Source organism: Dermacentor variabilis, chromosome 6 (genome assembly GCF_050947875.1).
Source record: "Dermacentor variabilis isolate Ectoservices chromosome 6, ASM5094787v1, whole genome shotgun sequence".
NCBI classification, from domain to species: Eukaryota; Metazoa; Arthropoda; class Arachnida; order Ixodida; family Ixodidae; genus Dermacentor; species Dermacentor variabilis.
Genome location: NC_134573.1, coordinates 127866250 through 127890344, shown reverse-complemented (window position 1 = coordinate 127890344; position 24095 = coordinate 127866250). Strand labels below are relative to the sequence as shown.

The 24095-nt window shown below is 47.6% G+C and overlaps 1 protein-coding gene across 1 annotated transcript in view; it reads left to right on the top strand.

The window, feature by feature from the left end:
• The window catches only part of LOC142585202 (metabotropic glutamate receptor 1-like), a 104163-nt gene that overhangs the window by 67549 nt on the left and 12519 nt on the right, over window positions 1-24095 (top strand). The window contains exons 4-5 of the mRNA XM_075695762.1: window positions 19665-19911; window positions 23825-24060. Of these exons, the coding sequence (XP_075551877.1) occupies window positions 19665-19911; window positions 23825-24060 (483 nt within the window). The remainder of the gene's footprint in view (window positions 1-19664; window positions 19912-23824; window positions 24061-24095) is intronic.

Here is a 24095-nt window from a genome sequence, read left to right as displayed (position 1 = left end):
CACATCGGGAACGTCCAAAACGGTGAAAGCTGAGCACAGGAGCTGACGATGATAGTAGTTTGGCCAGGTCAGTGTCTGTAATGTCAATGTCCACATCGTAGATGACGCCTGTCGTCGCTTCCTTGCCGTATGTGGGGAATGCGCGAACAGGGATGCTTCCCAACTGAGTGATGTTTTTCAGTGTCTCCAGTATGGTCGGCGTATTGACTTCCACCGAGAGGATGTTCTTTCGAGCGTTTATACGTATTTCTTCTACTTGACCATGGGCAGTTCGTTCAAAATATTCCGACAGGCTCTGCCTGTTCAGTGAGTTGAGGTTGTCTGTTGTCGTTGTTGGTATATATGCAATGGTGTATGATTGCTTGCCACTTGCCTTTTTCGTCGCCTGGCGACTGGTCGGTGATGTTCTTCGTATCTTTCTCTTCAGACGTCGGCTTGACACCACGGTAAATTCGCTGTCCGAGCCCATCTCATCAGTAGAGGAGCCATCAGATGACTCAATCGGGACCATGCTGGGGTCGAAGCGGTCACTCACGTCACCGGCATAATGAACTGGCCGTTCAGGACGAAACTGCTGGGCGGGGTTTGGGTCCCCCATTGCAGAGGACGACGTCCCCCAGTTTTCTTGTCACTGATTGCAGAGATCACAGAAAATAAAATAGAAAATGCAGAGAGCTCGAAGCTGAAGCTGCTCGCTACGATCACTTCTTCCTTCTTTTTCCTCGTGGGCTATAGGCTTACTGTTTTTGCAACGAAACCCAATTTCCAGGTTTGCGTTTATTCATGCCGTTAATCAATGAGAACTCGTGCATTAGAATGAGGCTGAGATATACGCGCCAAAACAGCGCTCTAGAGGGACATGAGTGGCTCCATCTGGAGAAGACATTTTCGTGGGTTATAGGCTTGCTCTTTTTGCAACGAAAGCCAATTTGCACGTATGGGTTTATTCATGCCGTTAATCTATGAGAACTCCAGCATTAGAACGAGGATGTGATGTACGCGCTAAACCAGCGCTCTAGAGGGAGATGAGTGGCTCCGTCTGGAGAAGACATTTTCATGGGCTATAGGCTTACTGTTTTTGCAGGGAAAGCCAATTTGCACGTATGCGTTTATTCATGCCGTTAATCAATGAGAACTCGTGCATTAGAACGAGGATGGGATGTACGCGCCAAATCAGCGCTCGATAGGGAATTGAGTGGCTCCGTCTGGAGAAGACATTTTCGTGGGCTATAGACTTACTGTTTTTGCCGGGAAAGCCAATTTGCAGTTATGCGTTTATTCATGTCGTTAATCAATGACAACTCGTGTATTCGAACGAGGATGGGATCTACGCGCCAAACCAGCGCTCTAGAGGGAGATGAGTGGCTCCGTCTGGAGAAGACATTTTCATGGGCTATAGGCTTACTGTTTTTGCAGGGAAAGCTAGTTTGCAGGTATGCGTTTATTCATGTCGCTAATCAATGAGAACTCGTGCATTAGAACGAGGATGGGATGTACGCGCCAAATCAGCGCTCGATAGGGAATTGAGTGGCTCCGTCTGGAGAAGACATTTTCGTGGGCTATAGGCTTACTGGTTTTGCCGGGAAAGCCAATTTGCAGTTATGCGTTTATTCATGTCGTTAATCAATGAGAACTCGTGCATTAGAACGAGGATGGGATGTACGCGCCAAATCAGCGCTCGAAAGGGAATTGAGTGGCTCCGTCTGGAGAAGACATTTTCGTGGGCTATAGGCTTACTGTTTTTGCAGGGAAAGCCAATTTGCAGGTATGCATTTATTCATGTCGCTAATCAATGAGAACTCGTGCATTAGTACGAGGTTGGGATATACGCGCCAAACCAGCGCTCTAGAGGGAGATGAGTGGCTCCATCTGGAGAAAACATTTTCGTGGGCAATAGGCTTACTGTTTTTGCAGGGAAAGCCAAATTGCAGGTATGCGTTTATTCCTGTCGCTAATCAATGAGAACTCGTGGATTAGTACGAGGATGGGATATATGCGCTAAAGCAGCGCTGGATAGGGAATTGAGTGGCTCCGTCTGGACAAGACATTTTCGTGGGCTATAGGCTTACTTTTTTTGCAGTGAAAGCCAATTTGCAGGTATGCGTTTATTCATGCCGTTCGTCAATGAGAACTCGTGCATTAGTACGAGGATGGGATATACGCGCCAAAACAGCGCTCTAGAGGGAATTGAGTGGCTCCGTCTGGACAAGACATTTTCGTGGGCTATAGGCTGACTGTTTTTGCAACAAAATCCAATTTCCAGGTTTGCGTTCTTTCATGCCGTTAATCCATGAGAACTCATGCATTAGTACGAGGATGAGATATACGCGCCAAACCAGCGCTCGATAGGGAATTGAGTGGCTCCGTCTGGAGAAGACATTCTCGTGGGCTATAGCCTTACTGTTTTTGCAGTGAAAGCCAATTTGCAGGTATGCGTTTATTCATGCCGTTAATCAACGAGAACTCGTGCATTAGTACGAGGATGGGATATACGCGCTAAACCAGCGCTCTAAAGGGTGATGAGTGGCTCCGTCTGGAGAAGACATTTTCGTGGGCTATAGGGTTACTGTTTTTGCAGGGAAAGCCAATTTGCAGGTATGCGTTTATTCAAGCCGTTAGTCAATGAGAACTCGTGCATTAGTACGAGGATGGGATATACGCGCCAAACCAGTGCTCTAGAGGGAGATGAGTGGCTCCGTCTCGAGACGACATTTTCGTGGGTTATAGGCTTGCTCTTTTTGCAACGAAAGCCAATTTGCACGTATGCGTTTATTCATGCCGTTAATCAATGAGAACTCCAGCATTAGAACGAGGATGGGATGTACGCGCTAAACCAGCGCTCTAGAGGGAGATGAGTGGCTCCGTCTGGAGAAGACATTTTCGTGGGCTATAGGCTTACTGTTTGCAATTTGCAGGTATGCGTTAGAACGAGGAATGTACGCGCCAAACCAGCGCTCGATAGGGAATTGAGTGGCTCCGTCTGGAGACGACATTTTCGTGGGTTATAGGCTTACTGTTTTTGTCGGGAAAGCCAATTTGCAGTTATGCTTTTATTCATGCCGTTAATCAATGAGAACTCGTGGATTAGTACGAGGATGGGATATACGCGCCAAACTAGCGCTCGATACGGAATTGAGTGGCTCCGTCTGGACAAGACATTTTCGTGGGCTATATGCTTACTGTTTTTGCAACGAAACCCAATTTCCAGGTTTGCGTTTATTCATGCCCTTAATCAATGAGAACTCGTGCATTAGAATGAGGATGAGATATACGCGCCAAAACAGCGCTCTAGAGGGAGATGAGTGGCTCCATCTGGAGAAGACATTTTCCTGGGCTATAGGCTTACTGTTTTTGCAGTGAAAGCCAATTTGCAGGTATGCGTTTACTTAAGCCGTTAGTCAATGAGAACTCGTGCGTTAGTACGAGGATGGGATATACGCGCCAAACCAGCGCCCTAGAGGGAGATGAGTGGCTCCGTCTGGAGACGACATTTTCGTGGGCTATAGGCTTACTGTTTTTGCAGGGACAGCTAATTTTCAGGTATGCGTTTATTCATGATGTTAGTCAATGAGAACTCGTGCATTAGTACGAGGATGGGATATACGCGCCAAACCAGCGCTCTAAAGAGTGATGAGTGGCTCCGTCTGGAGAAGACATTTTCGTGGGCTATAGGGTTACTGTTTTTGCAGGGAAAGCCAATTTTCAGGTATGCGTTTATTCATGCCGTTAATCAATGAGAACTCGTGCATTAGAATGAGGATGAGATATACGCGCCAAACCAGCGCTCTAGAGGGAGATGTGTGGCTCCATCTGGAGAAGACATTTTCGTGGGCTATAGGCTTACTGTTTTTGCAGTGAAAGCCAATTTGCAGGTATGCGTTTATTCAAGCCGTTAGTCAATGAGAACTCGTGCATTAGTACGAGGATGGGATATACGCGCCAAACCAGTGCTCTAGAGGGAGATGAGTGGCTCCGTCTGGAGACGACATTTTCGTGGGTTATAGGCTTGCTCTTTTTGCAACGAAAGCCAATTTGCACGTATGCGTTTATTCATGCCATTAATCAATGAGAACTCCAGCATTAGAACGAGGATGGGATATACGCGCTAAAGCAGCGCTCTAGAGGGAGATGAGTGGCTCCGTCTGGAGAAGACATTTTCGTGGGCTATAGGCTTACTGTTTTTGCAGGGAAAGCCAATTTGCAGGTATGCGTTAGAACGAGGAATGTACGCACCAAACCAGCGCTCGATAGGGAATTGAGTAGCTCCGTCTGGAGACGACATTTTCGTGAGTTATAGGCTTACTGTTTTTGCAACGAAAGCCAATTTGCAGATCTGCGTTAATTCATGCCGTTAATCAATGAGAACTCGTGCATTAGAACGAGGATGGGATGTACGCGCCAAACCAGCGCTCGATAGGGAATTGAGTGGCTCCGCCTGGAGAAGACATTTTCGTGGGCTATAGACTTACTGTTTTTGTCGGGAAAGCCAATTTGCAGTTATGCGTTTATTCATGCCGTTAATCAATGAGAACTCGTGGATTAGTACGAGGATGGGATATACGCGCCAAACTAGCGCTCGATACGGAATTGAGTGGCTCCGTCTGGACAAGACATTTTCGTGGGCTATAGAGAGAGAGAGAAATTTATTTACAGAAAGGCAGAGAGGTCGGCCTGAGCTATAACTTGCTCTGGCCTGCTACTCTACTCTGGGGAAAAGGGACGGGGAGGGAAAGGGCTGATGAATGATGATGGTATAAGGAAGAGATGCGTATATACAAATTCACAGAGTTGTGGTATCTCTAAAGGCGTGCGTCCAGCCCAGTGGCTTGGAGAAAAGCTACAGCGGCTCTTGTTACCAGGGCTGCGCTGGTTGCATTAGGCCAAGGACCTAAAAGAAACTCGTCCGATAGCGGTCTCTCATGGATGTTTGCTATGGAAGAGACAAGTTGTTGTCGTTCTTGCGCGTACGCGGGACACACGCAAAATATATGTTCAAGTGTTTCTGGCACCTCACAGCATTCACAGTTTGGGCTAGTATCACTGGCACCTATCATATTTCTATAACGGTTGGTGAATGCGACACCAAGGCGAATCCGGTGCACCATGCTCGTGTGGTTTCTATTGAACTTGTGAGGCATACGAAATCTCATTTCTTGGTCCCATTTGTGTAATCGCTTGTGTCGTCGATCTGGTTGGGCCCAGTGTTCCAACGTAGAGTTGCGGTTTACGCGACGAAGTAGGGCGTTTGTGTCTGTTCGTGAGAACGGAATGCGTACTTCACAAGCATTATCTAAAGCAGTTTTTGCTTCAGCGTCTGCCTGTTCGTTCCCTATCACGCCACAGTGTGATGGTATCCACTGAAAGGTGACATTGTGGCCATTTCTTGTTGCGTGGTCGAGATACTCTGTAATTTCTATAGCCATAGAATAATACGGGCCCCGTCTGAGGACACAGTCAATCGTTTGCAGAGCTGGCTTGCAATCGCAGAATATCGTCCATGCGCGAGGACGCTCCTCGGAGAGAAATCGAAGTGCTTCCCGGATAGCAACAAGTTCTGCGGCAGTTGATGTTGAGCTATGGTCTAGTTTAAACCAGCGAGCGATGATCATATGTGGAATGACGAAGGCCGCAGTGGAGGCATATGGTGTGACAGAGCCATCGGTATACACATGTACAGTATCTCCGTACTCTGTAGAAATGTGCAACAGGGTGAGTTGCCTGAGGCCAATAGATGGAACGAAAGACTTTTTAGTAATTCCAGGGATCTGCAATGTAACGACAGGTTTAGGCAGAACCCACGGGGGTGTTCTCGGAATACAGTCGGGAGAGAATCTTGTCGGCAAAACACTCTGATGCCGCGTTATAGTCGTTGAAAAGCTGGAATCTGGGTGTGTGGTAGGGAGCGATGACAGAGGATGGTGCCTGTGTCGGGTCAACACGCGGAGGTACATTCGAAGAGGCTCGCAGAGCAAGTACACCCGAATAGGACAAGCACGAGCTTCCGCTATTGTTCCATTGGTTGACGTGCATCGTGGGAGGCCCAAACATGTGCGCAATGCTTGAGCTTGAATGCTCTCCAGCGCGCGCACACAACTAAGTCCCATGCTTGAGAGCGCCGGCATGCTGTACCGTATATACCCTACGAATAGTGCTCGGTACAATTGGAGTAATGACGACTCCGAGGGGCCCCACCTTGTTCCTGAAACGACGCGAAGGACGTGAACAAAACTCTTCAGCTTTGACTTCAGTGCAGCGACGTGTCTGGACCAAGATAATCCCCGGTCTATGACTAAGCCAAGGAATCTGTGGTGTGTAACCGTAGGTATCGCTACGCCGTCAACAATGATCGGATACATGCTCATTCGTTTTCGCGTGAACGTAATCACAGAACATTTTTCAGTTGAGAGTCGGAGGCCTTGACGCCGAAGATACTTAGCTGCGATTGTCACTGCACGTTGAAGCCTAGCACGCATTTGGGGACGGGTGGCTCCAGATGCCCATATGCATATGTCGTCGGCATATGTGCTAATCTTTACCGTGCTAGGAAGTTCGGATGCAAGGCCAATCAATGCAACATTGAAAAGAGTTGGACTGAGAACTCCCCCTTGTGGAACACCTCGATGTATATGGTACTGTCCGGTGTCGCCATCACTTGTCGACATATACACCGTGCGGCCACTGAGGTAGCTAACAACCCATGTATATAGTCGGCCACCGATGTCTAAATCTTCCAGTGCATCAAGGATTGCATAATGGAGTACATTGTCGTATGCACCCTTAATATCCAGAAAGACAGCTCCAACTAACCGACGTCGACTTCTTTCTTGTTCAACAGTGGAGACCAAGTCGATAACTCCGTCAATCGAAGAACGGCCTCTTCTAAATCCGTGCATAAAATCAGGAAAGCAATTATTTCTCTCTAGATACCATTCCAGTCTTGACAAAACCATTCTTTCCATTACTTTGCCGACGCAACTGGCTAAGGCGATCGGTCTGTAGGAGGAAAGCTCGTTGGGGCACTTTCCCGGTTTAAGCAGCGCTACAACGCGACTGCATTTCCAACCATCTGGAACATTTCCTTTCTCCCACGTCGCATTATAAAAAGATAGGAGAAGACGTCGTGATTCGGTGCCAAGATGGCAGAGTGCAGCGTACGTGATTCCGTCTGGTCCTGGTGCCGAGGAGCGTCGAGAAACTGAAAGCGCAGCGTCAAGCTCTTGCATCGTAAACGGTACTTCGAGCCGCTCATCAGGTGACGGGGGTGCGATGGTGACAAGGGATGAAGTCACTGCATTAGATGCGTCCACAATCAGTTTACAGTAGTCCTCTGCTACCTCCAATTCGGTCCGGCGTTGATGTAGAGCCACCGCATGGAATGGGTGTCTTTGTTGTGGAGTTGCCTGGAGACTTCGTATGACCCGCCATATCTTAGATAGAGGCTGTCTTGGATCTAGGGATCCACAGAAAGCCCTCCAACGCTGTCTGTCAAGCTTCTCCAGATGTCGAAGAACATGTCGTTGAGCTCGGCGACTGCTCGAAAGATCGGACGGTGACTTTGTTCTTCTGTATCGCCGTTCCGCGCGGCGACGGATCGCACGAAGGGCCTCATATTGTATGTCGACCGATGACCTGTGCCTCGGTATGCTGACTTCTCTAGTTTTGTCCCGCAGGGTAGAGGCAATGATGTCCTCTATTTCGGATGGAGATGTCATACTCTGACAGGTGGTGTCGACAGAGGTCTTAAATGCAATCCAGTCTGTTTGACGAATGCAACGTGAGGCTGAACGGCGAAACCAGCTAAAGTGAACGTAAGTGGGGAGGTGGTCGCTACCATGAGTCTCTAGATCCGTCGACCAGGATGCTGAAGACAGAAGGCTCCTTGATACAAACGTTAGGTCAAGACAACTGCTGTAGGACGTGCCACGAATAAATGTAGGAGACCCGTCATTGAGCACATTTAGTCCCCGACTACACATAAAGTCAGCCAAGTATTTGCCACGAGAATTCATCGAAGTGCTACCCCACAGGGGATGGTGCGCGTTAAAGTCACCAATCACAATACGAGGGCCTTGCGATGTTTGCAGCAGACACATCAGGTGCGAGCAATCGATCCTCGCTCTTGGGTGGATATATCCTCCAATCACTGTAACCGTGCGACATCTGTATTTTATGGTGAGGCATACGTAATCATTAGTAGTATGCGATGGGACGTCATGTCTGAAATACACCAGGTCGTGACGTATACAAACTAATACTTTGCTCGAGGGTTGGTCGTTACGAGACCACATCTGGACATAACCAGAAATACGGAAAGAAGAATCCATATTAGGTTCACAGATAACAATAACTGGAAATTGGTATTTAAATACCCGCTGTCGGAAATCCGACAAACGACCACGCAGACCGCGAGCATTCCATTGCATAACAAACGATTGACGCATCCGTTCTTCAAACATTATCGCCATACTTGCTTAGTGAAGAACCACTAGCAGTGGTTCCAAGACTTCAAGTAGCTGCACGGCAGCCTTGGCAGCCGGGGTATTTAGGCCGGAAAGAATCCTGCGCATGGAGCCCATCAAATTTTTCACCATACTCGTGACGTCAATGTCATCCATCTTTTCATTTTCTTCAGTATGTGTAGGAGCGGTGCATAAGGGATTTCCCACAGGCCTTGATGGTAACGAGGGCCACTGAGTCTCCGATGTGGCTAGTGCCGATGATGGGTCGCCTTGTACTTTCGCGGCATACAAAGGCTTTGAGGCACGTGCTTCTTCATTCCTGAGACGAAGAGGGGGTGGATGTTGCACTTGAGCTGTCGTCCCTCCAACGCGAGGAGGGCTGCGATCCCGTTGATGTCGGTTTCGTGAACGACGTCTGCGGTGGCGGATAGCCCTTGCCGCTTCCCTGTGCGTGGAACGATCTCTACCCATCTTCTTCAGAATACCCATTTCCTTCCTGATCTTTGGGCACTCTTTTGACGTTGCGTCATGAGCACCAGAACAATTTGGACATTTCGCAGCAACGTTGCAATTGCTGTCTCCGTGAGGTCCACCACATCGTTTGCATGTTATTGCACCCTTGCAAACTGCACTGACATGCCCAAGTTTCATGCACCTGTGACACTGTAAAAGCCTCGGCACGTAAGGACGTACCGGATGCCTCACATATCCAACCTTGACGTGTGTTGGCAAAGTTTCCGATTGGAACACTAATTTCACACATCGGGAACGTCCAAAACGGTGAAAGCTGAGCACAGGAGCTGACGATGATAGTAGTTTGGCCAGGTCAGTGTCTGTAATGTCAATGTCCACATCGTAGATGACGCCTGTCGTCGCTTCCTTGCCGTATGTGGGGAATGCGCGAACAGGGATGCTTCCCAACTGAGTGATGTTTTTCAGTGTCTCCAGTATGGTCGGCGTATTGACTTCCACCGAGAGGATGTTCTTTCGAGCGTTTATACGTATTTCTTCTACTTGACCATGGGCAGTTCGTTCAAAATATTCCGACAGGCTCTGCCTGTTCAGTGAGTTGAGGTTGTCTGTTGTCGTTGTTGGTATATATGCAATGGTGTATGATTGCTTGCCACTTGCCTTTTTCGTCGCCTGGCGACTGGTCGGTGATGTTCTTCGTATCTTTCTCTTCAGACGTCGGCTTGACACCACGGTAAATTCGCTGTCCGAGCCCATCTCATCAGTAGAGGAGCCATCAGATGACTCAATCGGGACCATGCTGGGGTCGAAGCGGTCACTCACGTCACCGGCATAATGAACTGGCCGTTCAGGACGAAACTGCTGGGCGGGGTTTGGGTCCCCCATTGCAGAGGACGACGTCCCCCAGTTTTCTTGTCACTGATTGCAGAGATCACAGAAAATAAAATAGAAAATGCAGAGAGCTCGAAGCTGAAGCTGCTCGCTACGATCACTTCTTCCTTCTTTTTCCTCGTGGGCTATAGGCTTACTGTTTTTGCAACGAAACCCAATTTCCAGGTTTGCGTTTATTCATGCCGTTAATCAATGAGAACTCGTGCATTAGAATGAGGCTGAGATATACGCGCCAAAACAGCGCTCTAGAGGGACATGAGTGGCTCCATCTGGAGAAGACATTTTCGTGGGTTATAGGCTTGCTCTTTTTGCAACGAAAGCCAATTTGCACGTATGGGTTTATTCATGCCGTTAATCTATGAGAACTCCAGCATTAGAACGAGGATGTGATGTACGCGCTAAACCAGCGCTCTAGAGGGAGATGAGTGGCTCCGTCTGGAGAAGACATTTTCGTGGGCTATAGGCTTACTGTTTTTGCAGGGAAAGCCAATTTGCAGGTATGCGTTAGAACGAGGAATGTACGCGCCAAGCCAGCGCTCGATAGGGAATTGAGTTGCTCCGTCTGGAGACGAAATTTTCGTGGGTTATAGGCTTACTGTTTTTGCAACGAAAGCCAATTTGCAGATCTGCGTTTATACATGCCGTTAATCAATGAGAACTCGTGCATTAGAACGAGGATGGGATGTACGCTCCAAATCAGCGCTCGATAGGGCATTGAGTGGCTCCGTCTGGAGAAGACATTTTCGTGGGCTATAGGCTTACTGTTTTTGCAGTGAAAGCCAATTTGCAGGTATGCGTTTATTCATGCCGTTAATCAATGAGAACTCCAGCATTAGAACGAGGATGGGATGTACGCGATAAACCAGCGCTCGATAGGGAGATGAGTGGCTCCGTCTGGAGAAGACATTTTCGTGGGCTATAGGCTTACTGTTTTTGCAGGGAAAGCCAATTTGCAGGTATGCGTTAGAACGAGGATGGGATGTACGCGCCAAACCAGCGCTCGATGGGGAATTCAGTGGCTCCGTCTGGAGACGACATTTTCGTGGGTTATAGGCTTACTATTTTTGCAACGAAAGCCAATTTGCAGGTATGCGTTTATTCATGCCGTTAGTCAATGAGAACTCGTGCATTAGAACGAGGATGGGATGTACGCGCCAAACCAGCGCCCTAGAGGGAGATGAGTGGCTCCGTCTGGAGACGACATTTTCGTGGGCTATAGGCTTACTGTTTTTGCAGTGAAAGCCAATTTCCAGGTATGCGTTTATTCAAGCCGTTAGTCAATGAGAACTCGTGCATTAGAACAAGGATGGGATGTACGCGCCAAATCAGCGCTCGATAGGGAATTGAGTGGCTCCGTCTGGAGAAGACAATTTCGTGGGCTATAGGCTTACTGTTTTTGCCGGGAAAGCCAATTTGCAGTTATGCGTTTATTCATGTCGTTAATCAATGAGAACTCGTGCATTAGAACGAGGATGGGATGTACGCTCCAAATCAGCGCTCGATAGGGAATTGAGTGGCTCCGTCTGGAGAAGACATTTTCGTGGGCTATAGGCTTACTGTTTTTGCAGTGAAAGCCAATTTGCAGGTATGCGTTTATTCATGCCGTTAGTCAATGAGAACTCGTGCATTAGAACGAGGATGGGATGTACGCGCCAAACCAGCGCTCTAGAGGGAGATGAGTGGCTCCATCTGGAGAAAACATTTTCGTGGGCAATAGGCGTACTGTTTTTGCAGGGAAAGCCAAATTGCAGGTATGCGTGTATTCCTGTCGCTAATCAATGAGAACTCGTGGATTAGTACGAGGATGGGATATACGCGCCAAAGCAGCGCTGGATAGGGAATTGAGTGGCTCCGTCTGGACAAGACATTTTCGTGGGCTATAGGCTTACTGTTTTGCAACGAAACCCAATTTCCAGATTTGCGTTTATTCATGCCGTTAATCAATGAGAACTCCTGCATTAGAACGAGGTTGGGATTTACGCGCCAAACAAGCGCTCTAGAGGGAGATGTGTGGCTCCGTCTGGAGAAGACATTTTCGTGGGCTATAGGCTTACTGTTTTTGCAGGGAAAGCCAATTTGCAGGTATGCGTTTATTCATGCCGTTAGTCAATGAGAACTCGTGTATTAGTACGAGGATGGGATATACGCGCCAAAACAGCGGTCTAGAGGGAGATCAGTGGCTCCGCCTGGAGACGACATTTTCGTGGGCTATAGGCTTACTGTTTTTGCAGTGAAAGCCAATTTGCAGGTATGCGTTTATTCAAGCCGTTAGTCAATGAGAACTCGTGCATTAGTACGAGGATGGGATATACGCGCCGAAACAGCGCTCGATAAAAAATTGAGTGGCTCCGTCTGGAGAAGACTTTAACGTGGGCTATAGGCTTACTGTTTTCCCAACGAAAGCCAATTTGCAGGTATGCGTTTATTCATGTTCTTAATCAATGAGAACTCATGCATTAGAACGAGGATGGGATGTACGCGCCAAACCAGCGCTCGATATGGAATTGGGTGGCTCCGTCTGGAGAAGACATTTCCCTGGGCTATACGCTTACTGTTTTTGCAGGGAAAGCCATTTGCAGGTATGCGTTTATTCATGCCGTTAATCAATGAGAACTCGTGGATTAGTACGAGGATGGGATATACGCGCCAAACCAGCGATCGACAGGGAATTGAGTGGCTCCGTCAGGAGAAGACATTTTCCTGGGTTATAGGCTTACTGTTTTTGCAAACAAACCCAATTTGCAGGTGTGCGTTTATTCATGCCGTTAGTCAATGAGAACTCGTGCATTAGTACGAGTATGGGATATACGCGCCATACCAGCGCTCTAAAGGGAGATGAGTGCCTCCGTCTGGAGACGAGATTTTCGTGGGTTATAGGCTTACTCTTTTTGCAACGAAAGCCAATTTGCAGGTATGCGTTTATTCATGCCGTTAATCAATAAGAACTCGTGCATTAGAACGAGGATGAGATATACGCGCCAAACCAGCGCTGTAGAGGGAGATGAGTGGCTCCGTCTGGAGAAGATATTTTCGTGGGCTGTAGGCTTACTGTTTTTGCGGTGAAAGCCAATTCGCAGGTATGCATTTATTCGTGCCGTTAGGAAATGAGAACTCGTGCATTAGAACGAGGATGGTATATACGCGCCAAACCAGCGCTCGATAGGGAAATGAGTGGCTCCGTCTGGAGAAGACATTTACGTGGGCTATAGGCTTACTGTTTTTGCGACGAAACCCAATTTGCAGGTATGCGTTTATTCATGCAAGTTAATCAATGAGAACTCGTGCATTAGAACGAGGATGGGATGTACGCGCATAACCAGCGCTCGATAGGGAATTGAGTGGCTCCGTCTGGAGGAAACATTCTCGTGGGCTATAGGCTTACAGTTTTTGCAGTGATAGCCAATTTGCAGGTATGCGTTTATTCATGCTGTTAATCAATGAGAAGTCGTGCATTAGTACGAGGATGGGATATACGCTCCAAACCAGCGCTCTAGAGGGAGATGAGTGGCTCCGTCTGGAGAAGACATTTTCGTGGGCTATAGGCTTACAGCTTTTGCAACGAAACCCAATTTGCAGGTATGCGTTTATTCATGCCGTTAGTCAATGAGAACTCGTGCATTAGTACGAGGATGGGATATACGCGCCAAACCTGCGCTCGATAGGGAATTGAGTGGCTCCGTCTGGAAAAAACATTCTCGTGGGCTATAGGCTTACAGTTTTTGCAGTGAAAGCCAATTTGCAGGGATGCGTTTATTCATGCTGTTAATCAATGGGAACTCGTGCATTAGTACGAGGATGGGATATACGCGCCAAGCCAGCACTCTAGAGCGAGATGAGTGGCTCCGTCTGGAGAAGACATTTTCGTGGGCTATAGGCTTACAGTTTTTGCAGGGAAAGCCAATTTGCAGGTATGCGTTATTCATGCCGTTAATCAATGAGAACTCGTGTATTAGTACGAGGATGGGATGTACGCGCCAAACCAGCGCTCGATAGGGAATTGAGTGGCTCCGTCTGGAGAAGACATTTTCGTGGGCAATAGGCTTACTGTTTTTGCAACGAAAGCCAATTTGCTGGTATGCGTTTATTCATGTCGTTAATCAATGAGAACTCGTGCATTAGAACGAGGATGGGATGAACGCGCCAAACCAGCGCTCGATAGGGAATTGAGAGGCTCTGTCTGGAGAAGACATTTTCGTGGGCTATAGGCTTACTGTTTTTGCAGTGAAAGCCAATTTGCAGGTATGCGTTTATTCATGCCGTTAGTCAATGAGAACTCGTGCATTACTACGAGGATGGGATATACGTGCCAAACCAGCGCTCTAGAGGGAGATGAGTGGCTCCGTCTGTAGACGACATTTTCGTGGGCTATAGGCTTACTGTTTTTGCAACGAAAGCCAATTTGCAGGTATGCGTTTATTCATGCCGTTAATCAATGAGAACTCGTGCATTAGAACGAGGATGGGATGTACGCGCCAAACCAGCGCTCGATAGGGAATTGAGTGGCTCCGTCTGGAGAAGTCATTTTCGTGGGCTATAGGCTTACCGTTTTTGCAGTGAAAGCCAATTTGCAGGTATGCGTTTATTCATGCCGTTAGTCAATGAGAACTCGTGCATTACTACGAGGATGGGATATACGCGCCAAACCAGCGCTCTAGAGGGAGATGAGTGGCTCCGTGTGGAGACGACATTTTCGTGGGCAATAGGCTTACTGTTTTTGCAGCGAAAGCCAATTTGCAGGTATGCGTTTATTCATGTCGTTAATCAATGAGAACTCGTGCATTAGAACGAGGATGGGATGTACGCGCCAAACCAGCGCTCTATAAGGAAGTGAGTGGCTCCGCCTGGAGAAGACATTTTCGTGGGCTATAGGCTTACTGTTTTTGCAGTGAAAGCCAATTTGCAGGTAAGCGTTTATTCATGCCGTTAATCAATGAGAACTCGTGCATTAGAACGAGGATGGGATGTACGCGCCAAACCAGCGCTCTATAAGGAAGTGAGTGGCTCCGCCTGGAGAAGACATTTTCGTGGGCTATAGGCTTACTGTTTTTGCAACGAAAGCCAATTTGCAGGTATGCGTTTATTCATGCCGTTAGTCAATGAGAACTCGTGCATTACTACGAGGATGGGATGTACCCGCCGAACCAGCGCTCTATAAGGAAGTGAGTGGCTCCGTCTGGAGAAGACATTTTCGTGGGCTATAGGCTTAACGTTTATGCAGTGAAAGCCAATTTGCAGGTATGCGTTTATTCATGCCGTTAGTCAATGAGAACTCGTGCATTAGAACGAGGATGGGATGTACGCGGCAAACCAGCGCTCTATAGGGAGGCGAGTGACTCCGTCTGTAGAAGACATTTCTCTGGCCCAGGCTTACTGTTTTTGCAGCGAAAGCCAATTTGTAGGTATGCGTTTATTCATGCTGTTAATCAACAAGAGCTCGTGCATTAGTATGAAGATGTGATATATGCGCCAAGCCAACGCGAATCAATTATCATGGTCAGTGAAATGTGCGCTTTACGAGAGCTTTCGTGAGAAGCGAGTGAACGTACACCTTGGCAGACGTCGTTGCATACTATATAGGCTTACCTCTTTTCCGACAGAGCCAATCTGTGCATATCCGTGTATTCATCACGTGAATTTAAGTCCCCACGTGTATTAATTGACTGGGCAGTGAAATTCGCTCTCAACCAGCGCTTTCCATAAAAGTAATTGGAGCTACCTTTGCAGATATATTACCAGGCTTTAGGCTTAGCTTTTTTCCGGGAAAGCTCATCCGCGCCTGTCCATTGGTGATCGCGTGAATTGAACTCACTAGGTGTTTTAATTAGCGTTGACCAGCGCTTTCGAGAGAAGCGAGTGGACCGACTTTCGCAAATATTTTAACAGGTTATAGGCTTACTTTTCAGGAAAAGGTCGATCTCCTTCTATCTATTTATTCATCGCGTGAATTGAGTTCACCACGTGTATTAATTAGCATGGGTAGTGAATTGAGCGCCTAATCAGTGCTTTTCAGAGAAGTGAGTAGATAGCTTCACAGACATTGTAACAGGCTCACCTTTCTTTTTCTGGGAGAGCCAATCTTCGCATATCCGCTATTTCATAGCGTGAATTGAAGCCCCGACGTGTATTAATTAGCAACGGCTGTGAAATGTGCGTTCAACCGGCGTTTTCAATAAAGATGGAGCTACCTGCGCATACACTGTGGTAGGCTATAGGCTTAGTTTTTTTTTTCGCGAAAGCTCATGTGTGCCTGTTCGTTTATGATCGCGTGAATTGAAATCACGACGTGTATTAATTAGCATTGACCACCGCTTTCGAGAAAAGCGAGTGGACCGACCTTTGCAGACATATTATCAGGTTACAGGCTTAGGTTTCCGGGAAAGCCGATCTGCTTATATGCGTTTATTCATCGCGTGAATGGAGATCACCACGTGTATTAATTAGCATGGGACGGGAATTTTACGCCGATGCAGCGCTTTCAATAGAAGTGAGTGAACCTACCTTCGCAGTCATTGTACGGGGCTATACACTCACCTTTATCTTCAGGCAAAGTCAATGTGCTCATATCCGTTTATTCATCGCCTGAATTGAAGTCGCTTCTTGTATTAACTAAAATGGGCAGTGAAATGTGCGCCAAACCAGCGCTTTCAATAGCAGTGAGTGGACCTATACCTTCGCAGACATTGTAACAGGCTATATGCTTAATTCCTTTTGTCGTGAAAGTCAGGCTGCGCACATCCATTTGTCGATCGTGTGAATTGAAGTCACCATGAGTACTAATTAGGATGCGCAGTGAATTGAACGCCAAACCAGCACTTTTGTCAGGAGTGTACCTACCATCTCAGACATATTAATATGCTAGAGGCTTGCCTTTCTTCTCTGAAATCCGATCTACGCATGCCCGTTTATTCATCGTGTGAATCGGTGTCAGCACGTGCATTGGCATGGGGAGTGCACCCGGCTACACCGAGATTGTCATAGACGATAGGCCTACCCTTTTTTCCTGCTTTCGGAAAACACGGCCTGCGCATGTCCCTTTATTCAGTGCGTGAATCGACGTCCGCACCTCACAGCTCGGGCAGTTATGTATTCGTCGAGCCATCACTCTTGAGAGAAGTGAGTTTAGCTGGCTACACCGGCATTGTAATCGGCTATACACTGTAAAAATATTTACACCCTTAAGGGTGTTTTCTTGTCGTGTTGATAACACCCTTACAGTTAGTGCCTCGAAAAAGTTTACGTATACAGCACGACAACGGATCGCTAACTAGACGTGCTATGACAAAACACGTAGTTTAAAACTACGTAATCATTCTCACAGCCTTGGGCGCACAGAAATATCCGGCAGGAGAGTTTCATATCTCTCTCTTCCTGTGAAATTCTCCTTTCGGATATTTCTGTGCGCCCAAGGCTGCCAGAGCGATTACAGTTTTCAACTACGTCTTTTGTCATCGCAAGTCCAGTTAGAACTGCGTTGCTATCCTGTATAAACTTTTGCAAGGCCACTAACGGGAAGGATGTTTGTTACCAGTGCGACTATAAAACACCCTTAAGGGTGTAAACATTTTTTACAGTGTAGGCTTACCTGCGGTAACTATGCTTCGCATATCGATTTTTCCTTCGTGTGAATCGGCATCAGTACGGGCCTCAGCACGGCGAGCTATGTATGCGGATATTCATCCTAGAGTGCTCCTAGGTACGCCGATATTGTAACCTGCTGTATAGGCTCACCTTCTTAATGCGAAGCATACTTTGCCTTATTCTCTGCAATTTGTGGCAGTTTTAGGTAAGTAGGTTCCCGTGTTTTTCCACATTAATAAAAAGACAATTAAGTGTGAGTGATGGTGTATTCGCACCTCTGCCGCCGAGCTCAGCTCGGCATTTAGCCCTTACACGATGATTTTTTTTCATGGTATTTTTTCAGATACGCATTACTCCCGCGGGATACAAACAGATAAGCGAGCTAAGGAGTCTATTCTAGTTGCACGGTGATGAAGACACATACACAGAGCATCATAGAGCTCCTCTTTATTCTTTACACGAAACACGGAAATGGTGGTAGGGTTCTTATCACCAATAGGAAATACCAATCTGAACGAAATTCGATATGTTCGTATAGATATTTCAGTGCGACGATCATTTGAATAAAATAAGTTACTTATGAAGCTGTCGGTTTGCCATTGCGAACCAGCATGCATGTTTTTTTGCCTTAATTCTATGCATTTCAACAAATTCAAGCATGATAATGGGTACGTCGTCGCTATTGGTTGGCACGAGAAATCGCACGTAGTTTTCGCACGCACTATGCTGGCGTTCCAAAGCCAAGCAGATCCTTAAAGGCTCGACGCGTTCGCTCCGTGCCACTTCCTTTTCTTCTTTCCTTGTGGCAACTCGTGCTGTGAGGCGTTGTGTTAGACTACACTGTCTCCGGGTCCGAACAACTTTCCTCGGTACTTTTCTCGGAGCACGCAATGCAGAAATTGTGCGACATTGCACCGACTTCATGATCGCCCTTGTTAATCATGCTGTAACATTACTTCGCCGGTGGTGTTGGGCTGCTGAGCACGAGGTCGCGGGATCGAATCCCGGCGACGGCGGCCGCATTTCGATGGGGGCGAAATGCGAAAACACCCGTGTGCTTAGATTTAGGTGCACGTTAAAGAACCCCAGGTGGTCAAAATTTCCGGAGTCCTCCACTACGGCGTGCCTCATAATCAGAAAGTGGTTTTGGCACGTAAAACCCCAAATATTATTATATTATTACTTCGCCGGAGTACAACTGACATCGTTGTTTTACATACACCCCATGGCAGAGCCATAGATACGTGCGATTCCATAACACAGTCGATGATGATGTCACAATCTATTTCTCTCGTTAAACGCTCGTCCACGACCTATGTAAAAACCAACAATCACATAGTCGTAAGCAAGCGTCGAACGATAGGCGTAGAAACTCTGTCGTTGACGTCATACTGCCGCATTCCACGTGGTCGTCGTCTTACTGCTGTCGTCACAGGCATATGTGTTCGTGACCCACAAAAACTATTTAATTTACATGAACACGTTTGTTATGCCTGGTGTATCGCTTTGCAGAACACCAAACGATGCTTGATATAACCTTGCGAAATAAGACTGCAATAAGATCTGCATTTCTTTTTCTTTTCTTTTTATTTTGCCTGCAAATACTGCCATGGCGAATGTTGTTTACATTACGGCTGTGCACAATACGCAAATTACTCTGTGGAGTCTAAGGGAAACTCAAGGCTGAGAGAACAAGCACATGAACAGGTGAAGACTCTGAAGCGGGTTAAAATTTAGTGTGACAACGATACGCACTTGAGCAGCTTTTTCTCGAAAGACAGAGCTTGTCGAGCGAAGGGGTTCTAGCGTGTCTCTGCTATTCGAGTTGAGTTGAGTTGAGTTGATGTAGGCTACTGGTGGGATTAGCCTTGCAGTTGCTGCCGGCAATTCGACTCCTTCGTAATGAATACAATCCCGGTAGCACGAATGCGCAAATGAGCTTCGCGAAAATCGATAACGTCGAGAAAGTTACCTGAAAGAAAGCGACAGCAATTTTCTTAAACGAATTAAAGCCGCAAGCGTCTTTCCTCACTCGCCCTATATATAGCTTTCGTTTGAATGTAGTCAGCCCGTTGACGTTATGTTAAGGCTCAGCATTTTAAGGCCAAGTTGTAAATGTAGTAGGTTTTTCCCTATGCCAAACAACGGCTACAGCGGCGAGTGCTGTTGAAAGCTTGTTTCGGTTTAATTTCATTGAATCGATAGAGAAGTTTTGCAGATGAACTTGGGAAAGACAGTCACCGCTCATTTCACTCCCGGACGCAGATGTTGCAAACGAAGCCGCCTTGGCAGAGTTCATGGTGGTGTCCAAGGACCGAGGCGTGTGCATCGCGCAATTTCTGGCGCTGAGCTCCAGCGCGACCAACACGGAGTACTACGAGGCGATAGCCAACCTGCAGAAATACGAGAGCAGCCGAGTGGTAGTGTGCTTCTGCACCTCCGTCACCGTCGTCAGGCTGCTCAGCGCAATTCGCGACACGAACATCACGGGACGCTTCACGCTCCTCGTAAGGTGAGTCGGCCTGCGACGGCTGTGTGTTCCGTTTCTTATTGCGATAGCATATGTATGATGATGATGATAATGACGATGATGGATTGTATGGATACTCCAAGCGAATTTTCGCCGTCGGCTTCACCATGGGGTTCCGTATATGTTTAGGTCATCATCACCAGCCTGGTTACGCCCACTGCAGGGCAAATGCCTCTCCCATACTTCTCCAACTACCCCGGTCATGTACTAATTGTGGCCATGCATCCTTGCAAACTTCTTAATCTCATACGCCCAACTAACTTTCAGCCGCCCCCTGCTACGCTACCCTTCCCTTGGAATCCAGTCCGTAACCCTTAATGACCATCGGTTATCTTCTCTCCTCATTGCATGTCCTGCCCATGCACCCCCCCCCCATTACTTTTTCTTAATTTCAACTAAGATGTCATTAACCCTCGTTTGTTCCCTCACCCAATCTGCTCTTTTCTTATCCCTTAACGTTACACCTATCATTCTTCTTTCCATAGCTCGTTGCGTCGTCCTCAATTTAAGTAGAACCCTTTTCGTAAACCTCCAGGTTTCTGCCCCGTACGTAAGTACTGGGCAGAAATTTACCTGCTGTTAGGTATATGTGCGCTATATACCACGCTATGCTATATGACATGCGGAATATACGTATTGCCGCATCATTCTCTCACTAAAGTTTCTTTTACCAGGTCTTACATTCTTAACAAAGTTGTTCCTCAGAATTTTGAGAATGGCAGCCCACAAACTGTCATTAAACAAAGCACCCACAGCTCATGTCTTAGGTCCGGAGGCAAACCGCTCAGAAGCGCGGCAAGGACGATGTTAAGCAAAGGCGCTGTTAAATCTTCTAAGACTTAAACATTAAAAGTGCGAAACAATAACAGAGCTCAAACGTGAAACTAACGTAATTTTATCGAAGCGGCTGTGCACTACCTCCGGGATCGGCCCAGGAAACAGGTTCGAACCATACCCGATACGGAAACGTGGTGGTAAAGCCGCTAAGAAAGACGTTGGCTTTAATTAATAGGCATAAATGAAATTGCCCGATGGCGGCATTCGAACAGAGGACCCCCATAGCACAACAGCTCGTTTTTACTTAGCTTACGTTTACTTCAATTCATACTGCTATTACAGCTACAAGTCTTACACTTCCTGTAATAATCTAACATATTACTATCGCATTCATTTCTTCGCCCTTATAGTGAAACTATAATATTTTTTCTTCTTGTTTCTTTTGTCTGTGTATTTGTGTCCTTGCTTGATTGTTTCTTAGCTTGCTTGTTGGTTTGTCTGTGTCCTTCCTTGTCTTTTGGCTTGTGTCCCTCTCCATCTGTCCGTTTCATTCTTTCTTTTTTTCCGTTCGTTCGTTCGTTCGTTCTGCCCTACCTAGCGTTCTTGATACGGAAGTAACAGGCACGAAGTTTTCAAGAAAGTAAACGAAAGCAAGATAGATTATGAATATAGTTTGTGTGACGAAAGTAAGCCCCAAAGGGTGTAGCTGTATTTAGAATGTATTAGTATTCCCAAAGCTTACGCCCACTCCACCTCTTTCACGTGACCTCTGACACTTCTCCTACGTCATTCTTATTCCTCTCTTAGCTCGCACGAACTCCCCCTGCCTCCATTTCCACGTCGACGGCTGCAGTGAAGGCCGGCAGCCATCGTAGTACCATGCTAGTACCATCAGTACCATGCTAATGCATTCAAAACACTTGATGTAATAGGAACGGCGAACTCTATAGCTCCTCCTATCCCAGAACTATATACAACTGTGAGAGCAAAAGCTATCTACCACAACCCGGGCTGGCGCTCTTCGGCGTGGACAGGTTGATATTGACGCGTGTGCTTATCTTTTTTCTCGGAGACAGCATTTCACCCGCTGACTTGGAGTTATCGTTCAGCGCAAGACGTGCCTGCATGATCTGGAGTTTACTTGAATGTTATGGGCGATTCTGTCTGTTGTGTATATTCTCACCGAATCGTTTATAATCAGACTGTATGCGCGACACTGTGTGGTAATTTCTGGAAGGCACGTGGGCACCAGCGAATACTCTGAAACTTTCGACGAGTCGTGTATCAAAGCCGACGCGCTCGACCCGCAGAGCAAATTTCAACGATCGCCGATTGCGCTCGCCGCTATCGTTGTGCTTTAATGCCAACTGTTTTCGGGGCACAGCGTCGCCCAACAATGAGATAGTTTCGTGATTCCCCGTTTTCGCCACTGTGTTCTTCACTGTCACTGCAACGTGACAAGTGACAATATAGGTACTTGAAGGGGCGCTAGATATTATATGGACATTCCAGGCGCATTTTTGTCGTCGCCGTCACCGTGATGTTTCATATAATGTCCAAGGGCGATAACACCGTCGTCGCGCGTCGTATGCTGTATGTGCGAGTGAAAGCACACGAGGGAAGCCGGCGATGGCGACTCAATCTGGCGTGCGCGAAGGAAGAAAGCGGAGCGCAAACGCGCCGTCTTCCGTCGCGCGAAAGGCCGGGAGGGCAAGGGAGGGTAAGATGGAGGGCGGTGTTGTGCTCTGGCAGCACGGAGCAAGAAACATTTAGGAGTGGAAACTCCGCTGTTTGCGGCGACCAGAAAAGGTCACAAGCCTGCGAAGGCACTATCATGCTGGCGGCGCCTGGCGGCCGTTTTGGTTGCCGGGGCAACCGGTCGAGCGTGTTGCTCCCGTTCGACTGCGCGCGCCTGATTTCTATTGAAGGCACGGAGGAAGTGGCCGGAGAGCGCGCCAGAGACACCTGGCCGGGCGCTGCAATTTTTTTTTCGCTGCGGCTTCTCTTACGGCGCCGCCACTGCATACGGCCCCGTCGGCGCATATAATTGCGACCTTATGTGGTCGCCCGCGCGTGCTCGCACTGACGGGAGTTTCACCTCCTAAATGTCTTCCTCCGTGTCCGGCAGCAACTGCGCGTTCCACGACCTGGCGCAAGGGCAACTGACGAAAACGGCTCAATCTTGCGCGCCATATATGGAGGAAAGCGGCGAGGCAGCGCGGTAGGGAAGAGGGGTGGCTTTGACTCCGCCAACAAGTGCGTACTTTACACGGCCGCGCGTGGTCGCGCACGCCATACCTTGACAAGGATCTGCAGACAGCGCATACCTTTGTGCGCCCTGTGTTCTCACCGCTCTAGCGTTGTAGCGATAGGCCGCACGAAGGTCACTTCACTCGCTGCTGCTGCCGCGCTTGCTCTCACCAGCGTTTTGACAACGAATGTCTGCGCTCATCGAGTGTGGTGTGTTGATGCTTGTTTGTACGCGCAGACACCATGCTTATTAATTCAGTTGGTAAGCGAATGTTTACAAGTTTATACGGCTGACGAAACTATCCTCTCTTCGTATAGCTGTCCACTAATTTGCCATCACAATCGATGCTTCGGCTTTCGGGCGAAACTGCAACTTTTTTTGTTATTGGCCCTTGAAAAAATGGAGCTCATAAAAATATTTATGCGCCCTTTGGAGACGCACTCTGTCAGGGGAATGCGAGACGAGAACGTTGATCTGCGTATGATATATTCACTCGTGCGTGAAAATGACATGCATTACTTTATTTCGCTAATCGTTACACTCTGCGTAATACTGCGATTTTCATGCATAGTTGGAACTTCCCGTGAGTTTTGTCGAACATTCGTGCAAATTTTCGTCGTACTCTTTCCGCAGTTTTCTTTTGCCCATTTCGACAATGATGGACTTCACTTGCAAGGTCTAGGCCTGAGTTTTGCGTTATCTAATTTATCTAAATGACATGAGTTCCACTATGGCGATGATTTTACTTGCGGTTCGAGAGTACACCCTTCCTCACCTCCTTTTGCCCCGAGCTGCATAAAATTTTCTAGTGGTCCACTTGTAACAGCACAACAGTGATATCTAGGATATGCCATCACCTTTTCTCAGTGAATCATGGATGGCGGACATGGAACTTCTGACGGGCTTCGAAGAACAAGTTGCCGGTAGTCTGGCTTTCCGCAATCACGCAGAGCCAGACGATGTGTTCAAGGCATATTATACGAGCCTCAACCCAGGCAACAACGTCAGAAACCCATGGTTTCCCGAGTTCTGGGAAACCAAGTTCCAGTGTTCACTCGGCCGTCAAGGTGGAACTGCTGGAAAGTATGAGCGGGAATGCACAGGTAACGGAAACACGCTGTTGTCAAACGCTCATGTA